General features: G+C 37.6%; 2 protein-coding genes across 2 annotated transcripts; one reads left to right on the top strand and one right to left on the bottom strand.

Annotated features, from left to right (window-relative positions):
- The first annotated feature begins 5,684 nt into the window (after positions 1-5,684).
- On the top strand, positions 5,685-7,333 carry LOC135649032 (tetraspanin-8-like). Its single transcript, XM_065167128.1, has 2 exons — positions 5,685-6,530; positions 7,019-7,333. The coding sequence occupies exons 1-2, from the start codon at positions 6,027-6,029 to the stop codon at positions 7,331-7,333; spliced, it is 819 nt and encodes a 272-aa protein (XP_065023200.1). The 5' UTR covers positions 5,685-6,026.
- Positions 7,334-7,924: 591 nt separating this feature from the next.
- On the bottom strand, positions 7,925-11,077 carry LOC135648659 (protein CHAPERONE-LIKE PROTEIN OF POR1, chloroplastic-like). Its single transcript, XM_065166536.1, has 5 exons — positions 10,874-11,077; positions 10,663-10,754; positions 9,111-9,493; positions 8,341-8,417; positions 7,925-8,260 (listed from the first exon to the last, which is right to left on the bottom strand). Exons 1-5 carry the CDS (start codon positions 10,966-10,968, stop codon positions 8,113-8,115), a joined length of 795 nt encoding a protein of 264 aa, XP_065022608.1. The 5' UTR covers positions 10,969-11,077; the 3' UTR covers positions 7,925-8,112.
- Between the last annotated feature and the right edge of the window lie 784 nt (positions 11,078-11,861).

Here is an 11,861-nt window from a genome sequence, read left to right as displayed (position 1 = left end):
GGCCCCTAATTGAGTTGGCATGGTTACACCCTAAAATCGACTCAATTAGACTCTAAACTTTGACCAAGACTTAATTACAATCATAAAGCCTACGTTGTTCGGTATGTCATTGGTATATCTGGTACTTCGTCCGATCCTTCGGTACATCATTCTCTAATTCAGCGTATTGCCCAATCAGCATGTTGACTTCCCACAACATCGGATCATCTTAGCGTAATGCTTGATTCTTCTGACCCGATACTCAAACTCATGGAATAAATTCTATCCACTAGTACATTGACCAATCATTTGACATGATGCTCTCCGACCCAATATTAGATTCTGCTTCCATGATTCAAGTCCACAATCAAAGTTTTTCCTACGTTATTTATCTTAAACGCATATTAGTTCATAACTTCATCAATTGATTTCATCATCAAAATCCGAGATTCAACAATAATACTGCTTAAGTTAATTAACAAGCATTGTTTGTACTTTGTCAGCTTTTATAGTTGTGGTATTACCTATAATAGTAATAGTACCACATAGGGTGGTCATAGTATCACCCAAAATTCAAAAATTATAGCAATAGTATTTCCTAGTGTCAATAGTAGTTCCACGCATGTCCCAAAAATAATAAGGATTTAAATTTTTGGTTTTATTCTTTAAGCCTTTTAGGTCTATAAATTCTCTACTTAGGCTTGGTTAATGAAGTATTCATTCCTGAGCTAATGAAGTACTATAGGCTCTCATTATAGAAGGTGAGAGATAAGAAGAGAGTACGAAGGCTATCTCCTAAGCTGGAAAAAGAAGAGACTTATAACAAGGATAATTGATGTTTATTCATTGTAAAGAAGATTGGTAGTGAAAATCATTAACTTTGAGAAAAGAGAAATTAAGAGTAGATATAGATCGAAAAGATCGAACTACTGTAAATTAGTATGCTTCTTTTTACTTGTCATTTACTTATAATCTAGTTTTATTCTCTTTACTCATGACTTTAACTTGATTAATCTAGTTTTTGAAATATGTTGATTTATCGATATAGTTTTAAAATCAGTTAGATATGCTATTGTACTAATTCACCTCTCCTTTTAGTCCTATTAAGATCTTAGCAGTTATTACTCCAAATATAAACATAAATAGAAACACGATCATCAAAAGCTCAAAAAATATTTTATAAATCTTTTGTTTTTCTTTTACATAAAGTGCCGAGTGGTTTGAGAAACTAGGTTGGCTATAAAATTCAAAGTCTCTTGACAATAATAATTAAAACTAAATTTTTCACCGAAACTAAAATATAAATATTGAATGAAAATTGATTTAGCTAATACTTCATGATTTATTTCAATAGAAAAAAGAAAAGTAAGATTAGTGGGGTGCTCGAAAATATATGTTTGATTTTTTTCATACGGACTTATGTTTGATGTTTCTTCTTTATATAATTTCAAAAAATTTCATATCCTCCTCTTTCTTTAAATTTAAAAATCTAATCACAATAGTTGAATATGATATGAGATATCGATGTTTCTTAAAGTACAACTTGAAGATGTCCGGCTTTACTTTGGCCGACATATCAAATTCCTTTGGCTCTTACTCAACGTCGATATGTTAGCTTTTTTGAATGGTCATAGTTGGACTTTCAAAAGGCTCGAAGTATTAGCTTACACTTGTTATTAGAATCACAGAGAGAATTTACGAGCTTACAAGAGAGTTTAAGAGAGCATATGAGTTCTTAATAATATTTAAGGAGGGCTTAATCAAACAAATAAGAAAGACGGAGGGGTTTGGTGTATTTATAAGATTTTTATATTTTTTTCTCTAAAATATCCACAAAACTAGTTATTATTTAGTTGTTGAAATAGATAATTTTTATTTTTTATATATTTTTATATTATAATTATAAAATAATCAAAATATTTCTGAAAACAATCATTAATATAGCAGTTGGGAGAGGCAAACCAATCATTTGCCTCTCCACCAATTGTTGGATTAGGCGCAGAATGTAGGCCGATCGTTTGAGCCCAACATTAAGTTCTATTTCGATTGTCCCTTTTTCTAAAAAAAAATATTGAACCATCGATTCAGAAACCAACGATATTCGATTTCCCAAACCTGAGAACCAGAATCGAACTGCTCCTAATCAGTTCTGATTTGATATGAAACCTACGAATCATTAGATCGATTTGGTTTTAGTTCCCTTCTATTTAGTTTCAATTTGAATCCTGTTGGTAATTTAATTTTTCTTCGAATCAAATCATGGTAGTCAATGCTGAAGTTAAAGATGGTGTCATAACGTGTTCGTGTGTGTCGTAGAAGACAATGATGATGAGCAGGTTAGATTCTCGTTCGTGAGCAACAGCTGGAAAGAACAAGGTTTGATGCCCCCCAAAAGAATGTTCAGGTTAAATGGAGTTCTTTTCATGAGTAGTGAAATGTCAGAATATATGAGAGAAGAAAAGAGTACTCCAGAATGATCTGGAATGAGACCTTAAAAGAGAATGAATGTTAGGTGATGATTAAGATAAGATGCATGTGTGGAAAACTTGAGAAAAACAATGGAAAATGCTGAGAGTCATGGAGAAGAGAGAAGGTTTTGCTCCATAGCTTTCGGAAGATGGCAAAGAGAAACAAATTAGCCTTGCTAGAGTCATAACAAAGATCATCATCCAAATCAGCACATGATAAATTATTCTTTTATGCGCACACAGTCTACAGGTTAGGGTTTTGCACAAAAACACCTGATATTGTCACTTCGTGTAGAACAGTGGAATCACAAAGCTTCCTGCATTGCACCGCTGAGAAACAAATTAGGGGCACTTCAGCTGGATCGGAGTAGATTCATCGAGAGTTGAGAGAATATCGAGTTCGCATGCACATTAAGTTGCAGTTTATATGATTAATCGTTGTACCGAACAACAACAGTGTCTGTGGACTACTTTCTTGTCGATGCTAGTCATTTATGAGTCGATACAGTCTGCAACATTAGCAACTTGAAGAAAGGAAACCGAGATTTTATTTCGCTGTAAAGATTAGATTATATCACCGAATAATATGAAGAATCAGTCAAAAGCTAACATCTTTCTTCCAGATCGAGAAGAACAAACGTGGCAAGAAAATCTTTCCTCCTCCTTCATTTCTTGATCCAGAGAAACAAACATGGCAAAGATGTTAGTTAGTGCATGTTCTTGCAAGATTTCAAAATGAAGATAGATTTTTTTTGTTGCCTGTATAACAAAAGCTTAACTCTTCCGTGACAGCAACTATCAACACAAGCGGTCAGAAGCATCGACACGGGCAGACAAAAGCAAAGCGAAGGTTAAATTGAGAGAAAGAAACATGGCAAGCTTTTATTCTCCGTTGTGCAGTCATTGTGGTGGACACACTACGTGACACACTGAGATGAACAGAAGAAGCACAAAAAAATGGTGCGACTTGGAACCTAAACCATGATAGCCTGATGCTCAGAGTCCATGAAACGTGAAGCATAAAATCTAGCGATGAAATCTGAAGCCTTCTTGTCCACATCCGGTTCGCCGATCCATCGTCCCCGGTCCTCATCGCTCGAACTTATCCTCCTCGTGTACCTCTGCTCCCAGTCAACCTCTTCGTCTCTGTTCCTCGACCTCCCGAAGCAAAGGCAGCCGAAGGACTTGGAAGAACCCCTCTTTCCTCCCATGTCTTCGCTTCTCCTTCCGTCCTCTGTGCACTTGGAAGGAGAGACAGATCACTGCTCGATTTATAGTGCTGGTCGGTAGCTGCTTTCTTAGGAACTAAGCCAAGTGGATGGTGGACGTTAGATGATTTGCTTTGTGCCCAAAAGTTGATGGAGGAGATGCCGCAGCAAAATAATTTATAGGCCTCTGCTTCCATCATCGTGCCATCTTTGTTGCCGTAGCTCTCTTCTCGTGCTTCTGAGAGTATCGAAGAGATATCATTTTCAATCTATCCGAACGGGGTTAACCATCTGAAGGTTGAGACAGTTCTACATGGCAAGGACACTGCAGTTGCACCATTTTGCATGTGATTTGCCAAAGAGGACACAGAATCTGGTCTCCTGTAGCTTAAACAGAATGCAACCATGGAAGCTTTTTACAGAAATTGATGGTCGATTTCGAGACTAGCAGTCTGCCATCACTTAACCACGTAAAGTTCTACGAAGCTAGCTAGAGTCCATTGCTCAGGGTTCTCGAATGCCTCCACATGCTGCATCCATGGAGCATATGATGCATGTTTGGGCATGCGAAGATGTATACACGGATATGTAGGTGAGTAGAACAATGGCGAAGACTCCTCTTTTTGGCTTGGAACAAGTTCTATGATGGATTGATTGGTTAAAGTGGGGCTTGAGGTTGATGTTTCCTGAGAGCACATCCTTCCCTTTTGCATACTGCAAGCTGTTCTTCTCTACTCTCCTTGCAAGAACGGGAGCTTCAGATGCAATCAACACTCAACAAATATCTCGGTGTAATCGAGTTCTATATAGAACCGTACCAGCGGAATCTTAATCATCGAGAGCCCTCGAGAGGTAGGTGATGCCTTTATATTGTGGCCTGTGAGGTTCTTCTGCACTACCTGTCCTTGACATGTCTTCGTCACTCATCCATTGAACAAAAGAGACTGCAACAGAGAACCCTATGCCAAGTGTTGGGAAATTTTACTGGCACAACTCTGCATGTTATTCAATGTACTTAATGTAATCCAACCAGTACTGCGCATCCACCTCTACTCTTTTTGTTTCAGTAGTACATCAAAGAGAGCAGCTCACGTCTTCTACAAATATCTTTCTGGAGATCTCAGACCAATCTGGTCTGCACATATTTCTCTTCTTAGACCACCATACCTGATGTTGTATGTAATTGAGTATATTGAATAACTAATCTATTTAAGTTGACTTTTTAAGTTGGAATTATCGATTCAAAATACTTATCAAATCCAATTGAATAACTAATCAATTAAAATCTGAATTATTGATCAACATGTTTAAGTGTAAATTGTATGCTCATCAAGATTAATTTAAAATTTTATTCACTTTCAATATAAGACTAACATTGAAATTATTACAACCTCCCCCCACTTAAGGATGTGTGGAGAGAGATTGTACAAATATATGGTACAAGTGAAGTGAAAAATAAATATTTTATAAATATTTTTAATTAATCACTGGACAAAACAAAGAAATATAATGATAAGAGTTTTCGTCACTGATCCCAAAGTTTTTAACTGATTAGAAAAGAATCATATATATAAAAGCTTTAATAAATAAAACTTCCCATATAAACTTTGGATCGACGAAACACAAAAAAAAAAAATAGTTACATGATATGATTCTTCTAGAAGGTCTGTATAAATAGTTCCATTAATATGGTGTTTATAAAAAATATAACTAATTAATTTGTGGCCACCACACGCAATAACAACAGCTTGAATCAAAATTAAATAATGCGAAATATAAGATTGACTTCCTTAATTTATTGGGTAAACATTGAGTATTCGAAATCTTACGTGATAAGTGTCGAAAATATCAACTGGTAAAGACTTTGACTATTAATAAGAAGGTCTTGAAATAAAATCTCGTTTTTGCTATTTATCATTTACAAAAAAAAGAAAATTCAATGAATTAACAAATTATAACCTTTTAAAATAAAAATTATTAATATTGACGTAATTATTTATATCCCGACATTCTCTTGTCTATCATTTCCCAAACGGTTGGAGGAAACCGAGGCCAAGCCGCGGCCCCACGATTCTAACTGTCATCCTTTATATAGATGCCTCTCATCTCTACCCTCCATCTATCTTTCACGAATCTTCCAACACCCATCTATCGCCCACTCCTGCTGTTCCTTCTTTCCCTCCCTTTCACCTTGCATGACAACCTCTCAACTCTTTATTATGAAATGCTGAGACCAAACTGTATCCCTTCCTCTTTCTCCAACGACAGAAGACAAAGAGAGAGAAAGAGCGAGAGATCGTCTTCCCTTGTTGCATGTTTCTTGTGGTAAGGCTTCACTGGCATTGATCGACGTCAAACAAGGAAGAAGACAATGGTTCAGATCAGCAACAGCCTTGTGGGCTTCCTCAACTTCCTAACCCTGCTCATCTCCTTCCCCATCCTCGGCGCCGGGCTGTGGTTCCGTCTCCATGCCGCGACGGAGTGCGAGAGGTTCCTGCAACTACCTCTCCTCGTGTTGGGCGGGTTCCTCCTGGTGGTGTCGGTGCTGGGCCTGATCGGCGCCTGCTGCCGCGTGTCGTTCTTCATGTGGCTCTACCTCTTCGTGATGTTCCTGTTGATCCTCGCCATGATCGTCTTCACCATCTTCGCGTTCGTGGTGACGAACAAGGGCGTGGGCGAGGCGGTGTCGGGCGTGGGGTTCAAGGAGTACCGGCTCAGCGACTACTCGGGATGGCTGCAGAAGAGGGTGGAGAACTGGGAGACGTGGAGGCAGATCGACGGCTGCTTGAAGGACGCACAAGTATGCGCCGGGTTTGAGGGCTTCGCTGGTCTCCAGGCCAGCCAGTTCTTCGCCAAAAACCTATCACCCTTACAGGTGCTGCTTCCTCTCCCCTTGCTCGTACGTAATACACGGCAACTTTCATCGATATAAGAAATATAATGTCGATAAACACCGTCTTATTATATGAATAGATATTTATTTTTACGACTTAAATCACTCAATCTCACTGTTAATTACTTTGATCGATGACGATGTGCTCTTTGTGGTCGTTCAGTGAAGAGTTTCTATCTTTTAGATTGTCTATCTAGCAAAAATTCTGAGAGAGAGAGCGAGAGAGGATATTCTTAGAGAACATCAATCAATCGTAACATTATTTTTCTCTCATGTTTTCTCTGCGTGCAACTGCGATAGCAGAAAACAATTGAGCTAGGCAAACAAATAGATTAGAGAAAGACTATCTGACTCTAATAATTCCAACTATGATGAATCTTGTTTATATTTGATTTTGCTACACTATTCATAAGTAACCAAGAAACATCAAGTCAGACATATCTCACCACACTTCTCGATCTTTGATGCAGTCTGGGTGCTGCAAGCCCCCAACATTCTGTGGATTCCAGTACAAGAATGCTACTTTTTGGACAATTCCCACAACAGGGCTTAAATCGACAGATGCTGACTGCAAACTGTGGAGCAATGACCAGGACAAGCTGTGCTACGACTGTGGCTCATGCAAGGCAGGTGTGCTTGCAACCTTGAAGACCAAGTGGAAGGCGGTTTCCATCTTCAATGTTGCCCTCCTTGTGTTTCTCATCATAGTCTACTCAATTGGTTGTTGTGCTCTGCGAAACAATAGAGCTAAGAGGCACGGGGGTTACTATCCCTATGCTCGTTGATCTTTCCACCTTGGTTCAGTGTATGCCTGTAACTTGTGGTTTCCTCACTCACAGATGCTACATTTTCAAAGTTGTAAATGATTGGCATCACGTTTTGATGGAGATATTTGCCAAACAACACATCTTACGGGAGACTCTGAAGGTGGCCCATAAACTTCAGAATTCTACTGAATGAAATAACCTATCAATCTTTAACGGACAGGAAAAACGAAACGCAATGTTATCACTCCAATCCAGGTTTTGATATGTATCCATACTTAACAAAAGAGAGAAGAAAAGTAAAAGATTTGGACACAAAAAAGCCATCATGTTTGCTAAGAGGTTAGTACTAAAGCAATAATTAATTGAGACTGCACTTTAAACAGCATTGAAAAAATTTTTTGACCTTCAGATAAGGACATGGTTGGAGACAAAAAAGAATATCATGGCCAACGCTTACCACACGAGCACATGTTCTCTCTCTCTCTCTCTCTCTCAAATAGCTCCTCAACATGCACTAGGGATAGCTGCCTTCAGAATAAGGTTCCTATTCTCCTTTTATGTGACGACAGATGACAATTAGAAGAGAAAATTACAGTGTAACAATGAATATGAGCTTGAGAAACTAATCTTTTAAAGGTGTTAAGCATACATAGTTACTAAGAATTCAGGCACTTTTATGGTGTACAAGGGAAAAACAAATGGCTCAAAAAATTTGTTCCCCGAGAGGAAGCTGATTTAGTTGATGGTTGCATGAAATCCAAAGTTCATTCTACATGTTTCAAGAAGGTAGAATGGCTTTATTTGAGAAAGGTGCATGCTAGAAATAAGAAAACATAAGAAATCAAAGAGGTCAAGAGTTCAATTGTCCAACTCGGATGTACAACTGATGGGATCATAGGTACCACAACTGATCCAACAGCCCACCCAACAAGAAGCACCCCGAATCTGAAATTTAATGTGGTTGATAAGCAACAGAGAGATTTTGTTGTAATCAACTCTTTTGATATTGTAGCATTCTCACTTACCCGGTTGCCGATGCTCTGACAAGGTTCTTCATCTTGTCATTGAGGAAATAAATACATGAAAGGATTGATAGAGCAACCTGCAGAATATAGACGAGTGCAAAATTGTAAACCACAGGCCATATCAATACTAGCATACAAATAGCTTGGCTTCATATACATTCAAAAAATAAATAAAAAAGAAACGTAAAGAAATGCCCAGTTCCAGAGCAGTTTAGGTGCATGAATTGGAGGTGAACATCGATCCGGTTCAAATTGCTAGAAAGTTACATAACTTAATCCAGGTAAAACTGTTTAATTTTTGAAGATAGAAGCTAAGTTAGAAATAGAAACATAGTCAAGTGCTGTGCACCCAAGGTTTCCTGACCATCTGTCGATTCAAATAGCATGGTTTCAATAAGGTACTTAAGAAACAGAAAGCCGATTTGAGTTGATGAAAATTGCTAAACAGCCAACCAATAACCTCATGAACTATGTATGGTCAAGTAGGTGTATACTAAAACAGGATGAAGAAGCATTAATAGTTCATCGAGCAATCAATCTGTACTTAGCAAAGGTAGTGATGCAAATATTAACTACTGCTCATCAAAATTTGTTAGCTGAATCAGGAAATTATGGTTGATTACAGCTTTCAAAGGCACTTTCAAGCAAACAAACAAGATGATGAGAAAATGTTTCATCAAATATAGGTTGTCAGCCTTGCATTGTAGGAGAAAAACCCTTAGAACAGGCATAGTAGTGCATAAAATATGACAAAGAAATTGAAAATTTACTTGGAAAGCAGGTCCAGATTCAGCAGAATTTATCACACTCCATGCTCCCATGAAGACAAAGAAAAAAAGTCTTCTAAGGATCACATCAGTCGGAGGCAACTCAACAAATTCAAGCAATCTTTTCATCCAGGGAGGTGATTCCACTACTTTCTTTCTTAACCTGCTTTTCAAATTGAATTTTGTTTTCTTACGTTCCTTGAAACTGGTAAACAGTATTCGTTCATAAGCAGCTTCAATGGTCTCCACACTGCTTTCATGCCCAGCATATTGTTCTAAAAGAAAGTTGCGTGCCTCTCTGATTTCTTCTTCAGAGGCATCATGACCGACTCCGAGACACTTATAAGGATCCCTTATATTCATCCTAGGAAATTTAGGAACATACTCTGCAAAATAAAGTAAAATTACTTTAAAAATTATAGTGGAATACAGTTGTGAATTGAAGGAAAAAAAGTCAGATACTAAAACCACTTCTGTTTTCAGTATGCAAAATAAAAGATCCAACAAAAATACAGAAAAGGATGATAAAAAAAATCCTGATGCCACATCTATGATTAAGCATCGAGAAAAAAAAAAGTTGTTTACGTTTTCATGTATGAACTCGCCTCATGATTGTCATGCTCATATGCATCAAGAACTAAAAGGGCCAAATGGCCAATCATAGAAAAATGTGCTTAGAATATCCATGGACAGTATAAGAAGATCAGTATTAGACACAAGAACTCATCACATATAGCTCAGAACATAGTCACATACCGATAAAGAAAAACATATTTCTAGTTTGAGCCAATAGCTTTGACAGAGCATGTTCACAGACTATGGTGTGTGCCATGTTGGTTCCTGAATATTAAGGCATGAAGAGAAATCAATTTCAACGACACGGAACCAAATTTAGTAAAGGTGTGCTAAGTCCAGAGGTTCATCGAGGCCAAAGTTTTGCATTTCATCTCAATCAAGATGGCATACAAAGTGCACCAAAGAATTGCACCTAGTGTGTCTCCTAGAAAAAGCACATACACATAAAATGGCACCTCTATATTGTACATGTATGTCTTTTCCATCAACACGGCCTTCCATCCTAATGTATGATAGACAAAATTAATTCAGTTCAAACCATCTGGTTAGACAACAAAAGCAAGTGGCAACAATTCAAGGCTGGCCTCTGGTACGAATCCATTTAACGAGATTATCTTTTGATAGTTGATTTTATACCATCTACTTTAATATATTTAGTACGACATTTTTTCCTTACCTTTCGATCTGTACAAAGTTAAGCAGGAACGAAGAAATCCTTAGTTCTGACTGCGTATCACTATGCAGGAATTTCCCAACACCCTTTGGCCACCTCTATTTAGAACATCTATTTCTGTGTTTTCTTTCCTTCCTTTTACAAAATCCCAAGAAGCTGATCACAGTTCATTAGGCTATTTAACGAAGAATAGAAAGTTCAATTGGAACTGAAAACAAGAGAGTAAAAGATCCTCTCTTTTTTTTCTCCTTTTTACCCTTAAATTGCGTCAAACAAAGTAAACAAACCTCAAACTATCTATCGTACCGTAACTATAGTTGCCGCCGCCGATTGCCGCGTCCAACGAGCACCTCGGAGTCCCAAATGCTGCTCCGCCAGCCCTCTTCCCCGCCGGCATCCTGCGATCCGACAAAAAAAAGAACCCAAAAATAGCAAACGTTCAAGAAGATCTATACCCCAAAAAAGTAGAGAGATTAGCCAAGAGAAAAACAGCTGAGCAAGAATCAAGAGAGGGTACCTCGCGGGGAGGAGCAGAGACGGTCTTCGATGGATCAAAGACCGAGAGAAGCAGCAGCAGCAGCTCGTCGGACTCGGGAGGCGGACGGCCTCCATCTCAGAAAAGAAGAAGAGCAGCAAGAGGAGTAGGTTTAGGAACCCTGGGAAGTCTCCCCCTCTGACCGTCTTCTCTCTTCCCCAAGGAGAGATTAGAGAGCCCGAGAGTGCAATCCCTGGAAGATTAGGGGACGAAACTAGTGTTGGGCTCGGAGAAGTCCGGCCCAGTTTGATGTGCTCTCGCTCTGTTTCCCTGATGTTCTTATTTTATTGCTTTTTGTTTCTAAAAACAAAAACACAAGGACGAAATTTCGAAAGAAAAAAAAAGAAGTCATTTTTTGAATTTTTCACGGGTATTGCCTCTCAATTCTCTAATAGGATTCATTCGAACCTAATACCTAATAGAAAATCATATTCTTAATTTCATAGTCAATCATTTATTTTTTTAACCTTTTGACTTGGAGTGACTCGATCTAATTATAATATTTTTATATCATATTATAGTATATTTAATAATATCAAAAAATATAATATATAAAAATAGGACAAAAAAAGAAAGAAAAGGATCGTGGCGGAAAGCATTTCAAATATTATGGGAAAAAAATATTAAGGAATTCTAAAAATGGGACAGAAAAAACCTAAAACAATGGGCCCAAAACAGGACAATTTAAAAAACATTTCCTGTTTTTAGATATTCTTCACCCTTTACTATAGACACTATGAATCATTCACTTGATATACAATAATTATACTTCAACTTATAAATCTTTTATTATTCATAGCAAAATTCTGAGATCAAACTTTAACGTTGGTTAGAAATATCAAACGTGTGATACAGATGACGATTTCTAATTTGATTTCCATAAGAGAATACATTGCTTGAGCTCTCTATGTGCTTACTTGGCAAATAGGAGCATTTGTAGATTTTAATGAAAAGTAGGCAAGCATACATG

This window comes from Musa acuminata, chromosome BXJ3-9 (genome assembly GCF_036884655.1).
Source record: "Musa acuminata AAA Group cultivar baxijiao chromosome BXJ3-9, Cavendish_Baxijiao_AAA, whole genome shotgun sequence".
Classification (NCBI taxonomy): Eukaryota; Viridiplantae; Streptophyta; class Magnoliopsida; order Zingiberales; family Musaceae; genus Musa; species Musa acuminata.
The sequence above is the reverse complement of the archived record's forward strand: the minus strand, read 5'-3'. Positions and strand labels throughout refer to the sequence as shown.

Coding starts and splice junctions, on each gene's coding strand:
- LOC135649032 (XM_065167128.1), top strand. CDS start 6,027: ATGGTTCAGATCAGCAACAGCCTTGTGGGCTTCCTCAACTTCCTAACC. Junction 6,531..7,018: donor AAAACCTATCACCCTTACAG/GTGCTGCTTCCT, acceptor TCTTTGATGCAG/TCTGGGTGCTGCAAGCCCCC.
- LOC135648659 (XM_065166536.1), bottom strand. CDS start 10,968: ATGGAGGCCGTCCGCCTCCCGAGTCCGACGAGCTGCTGCTGCTGCTTC. Junction 10,755..10,873: donor TCTCTGCTCCTCCCCGCGAG/GTACCCTCTCTT, acceptor GTCGGATCGCAG/GATGCCGGCGGGGAAGAGGG. Junction 8,418..9,110: donor AATCTGGACCTGCTTTCCAA/GTAAATTTTCAA, acceptor TATATTCTGCAG/GTTGCTCTATCAATCCTTTC.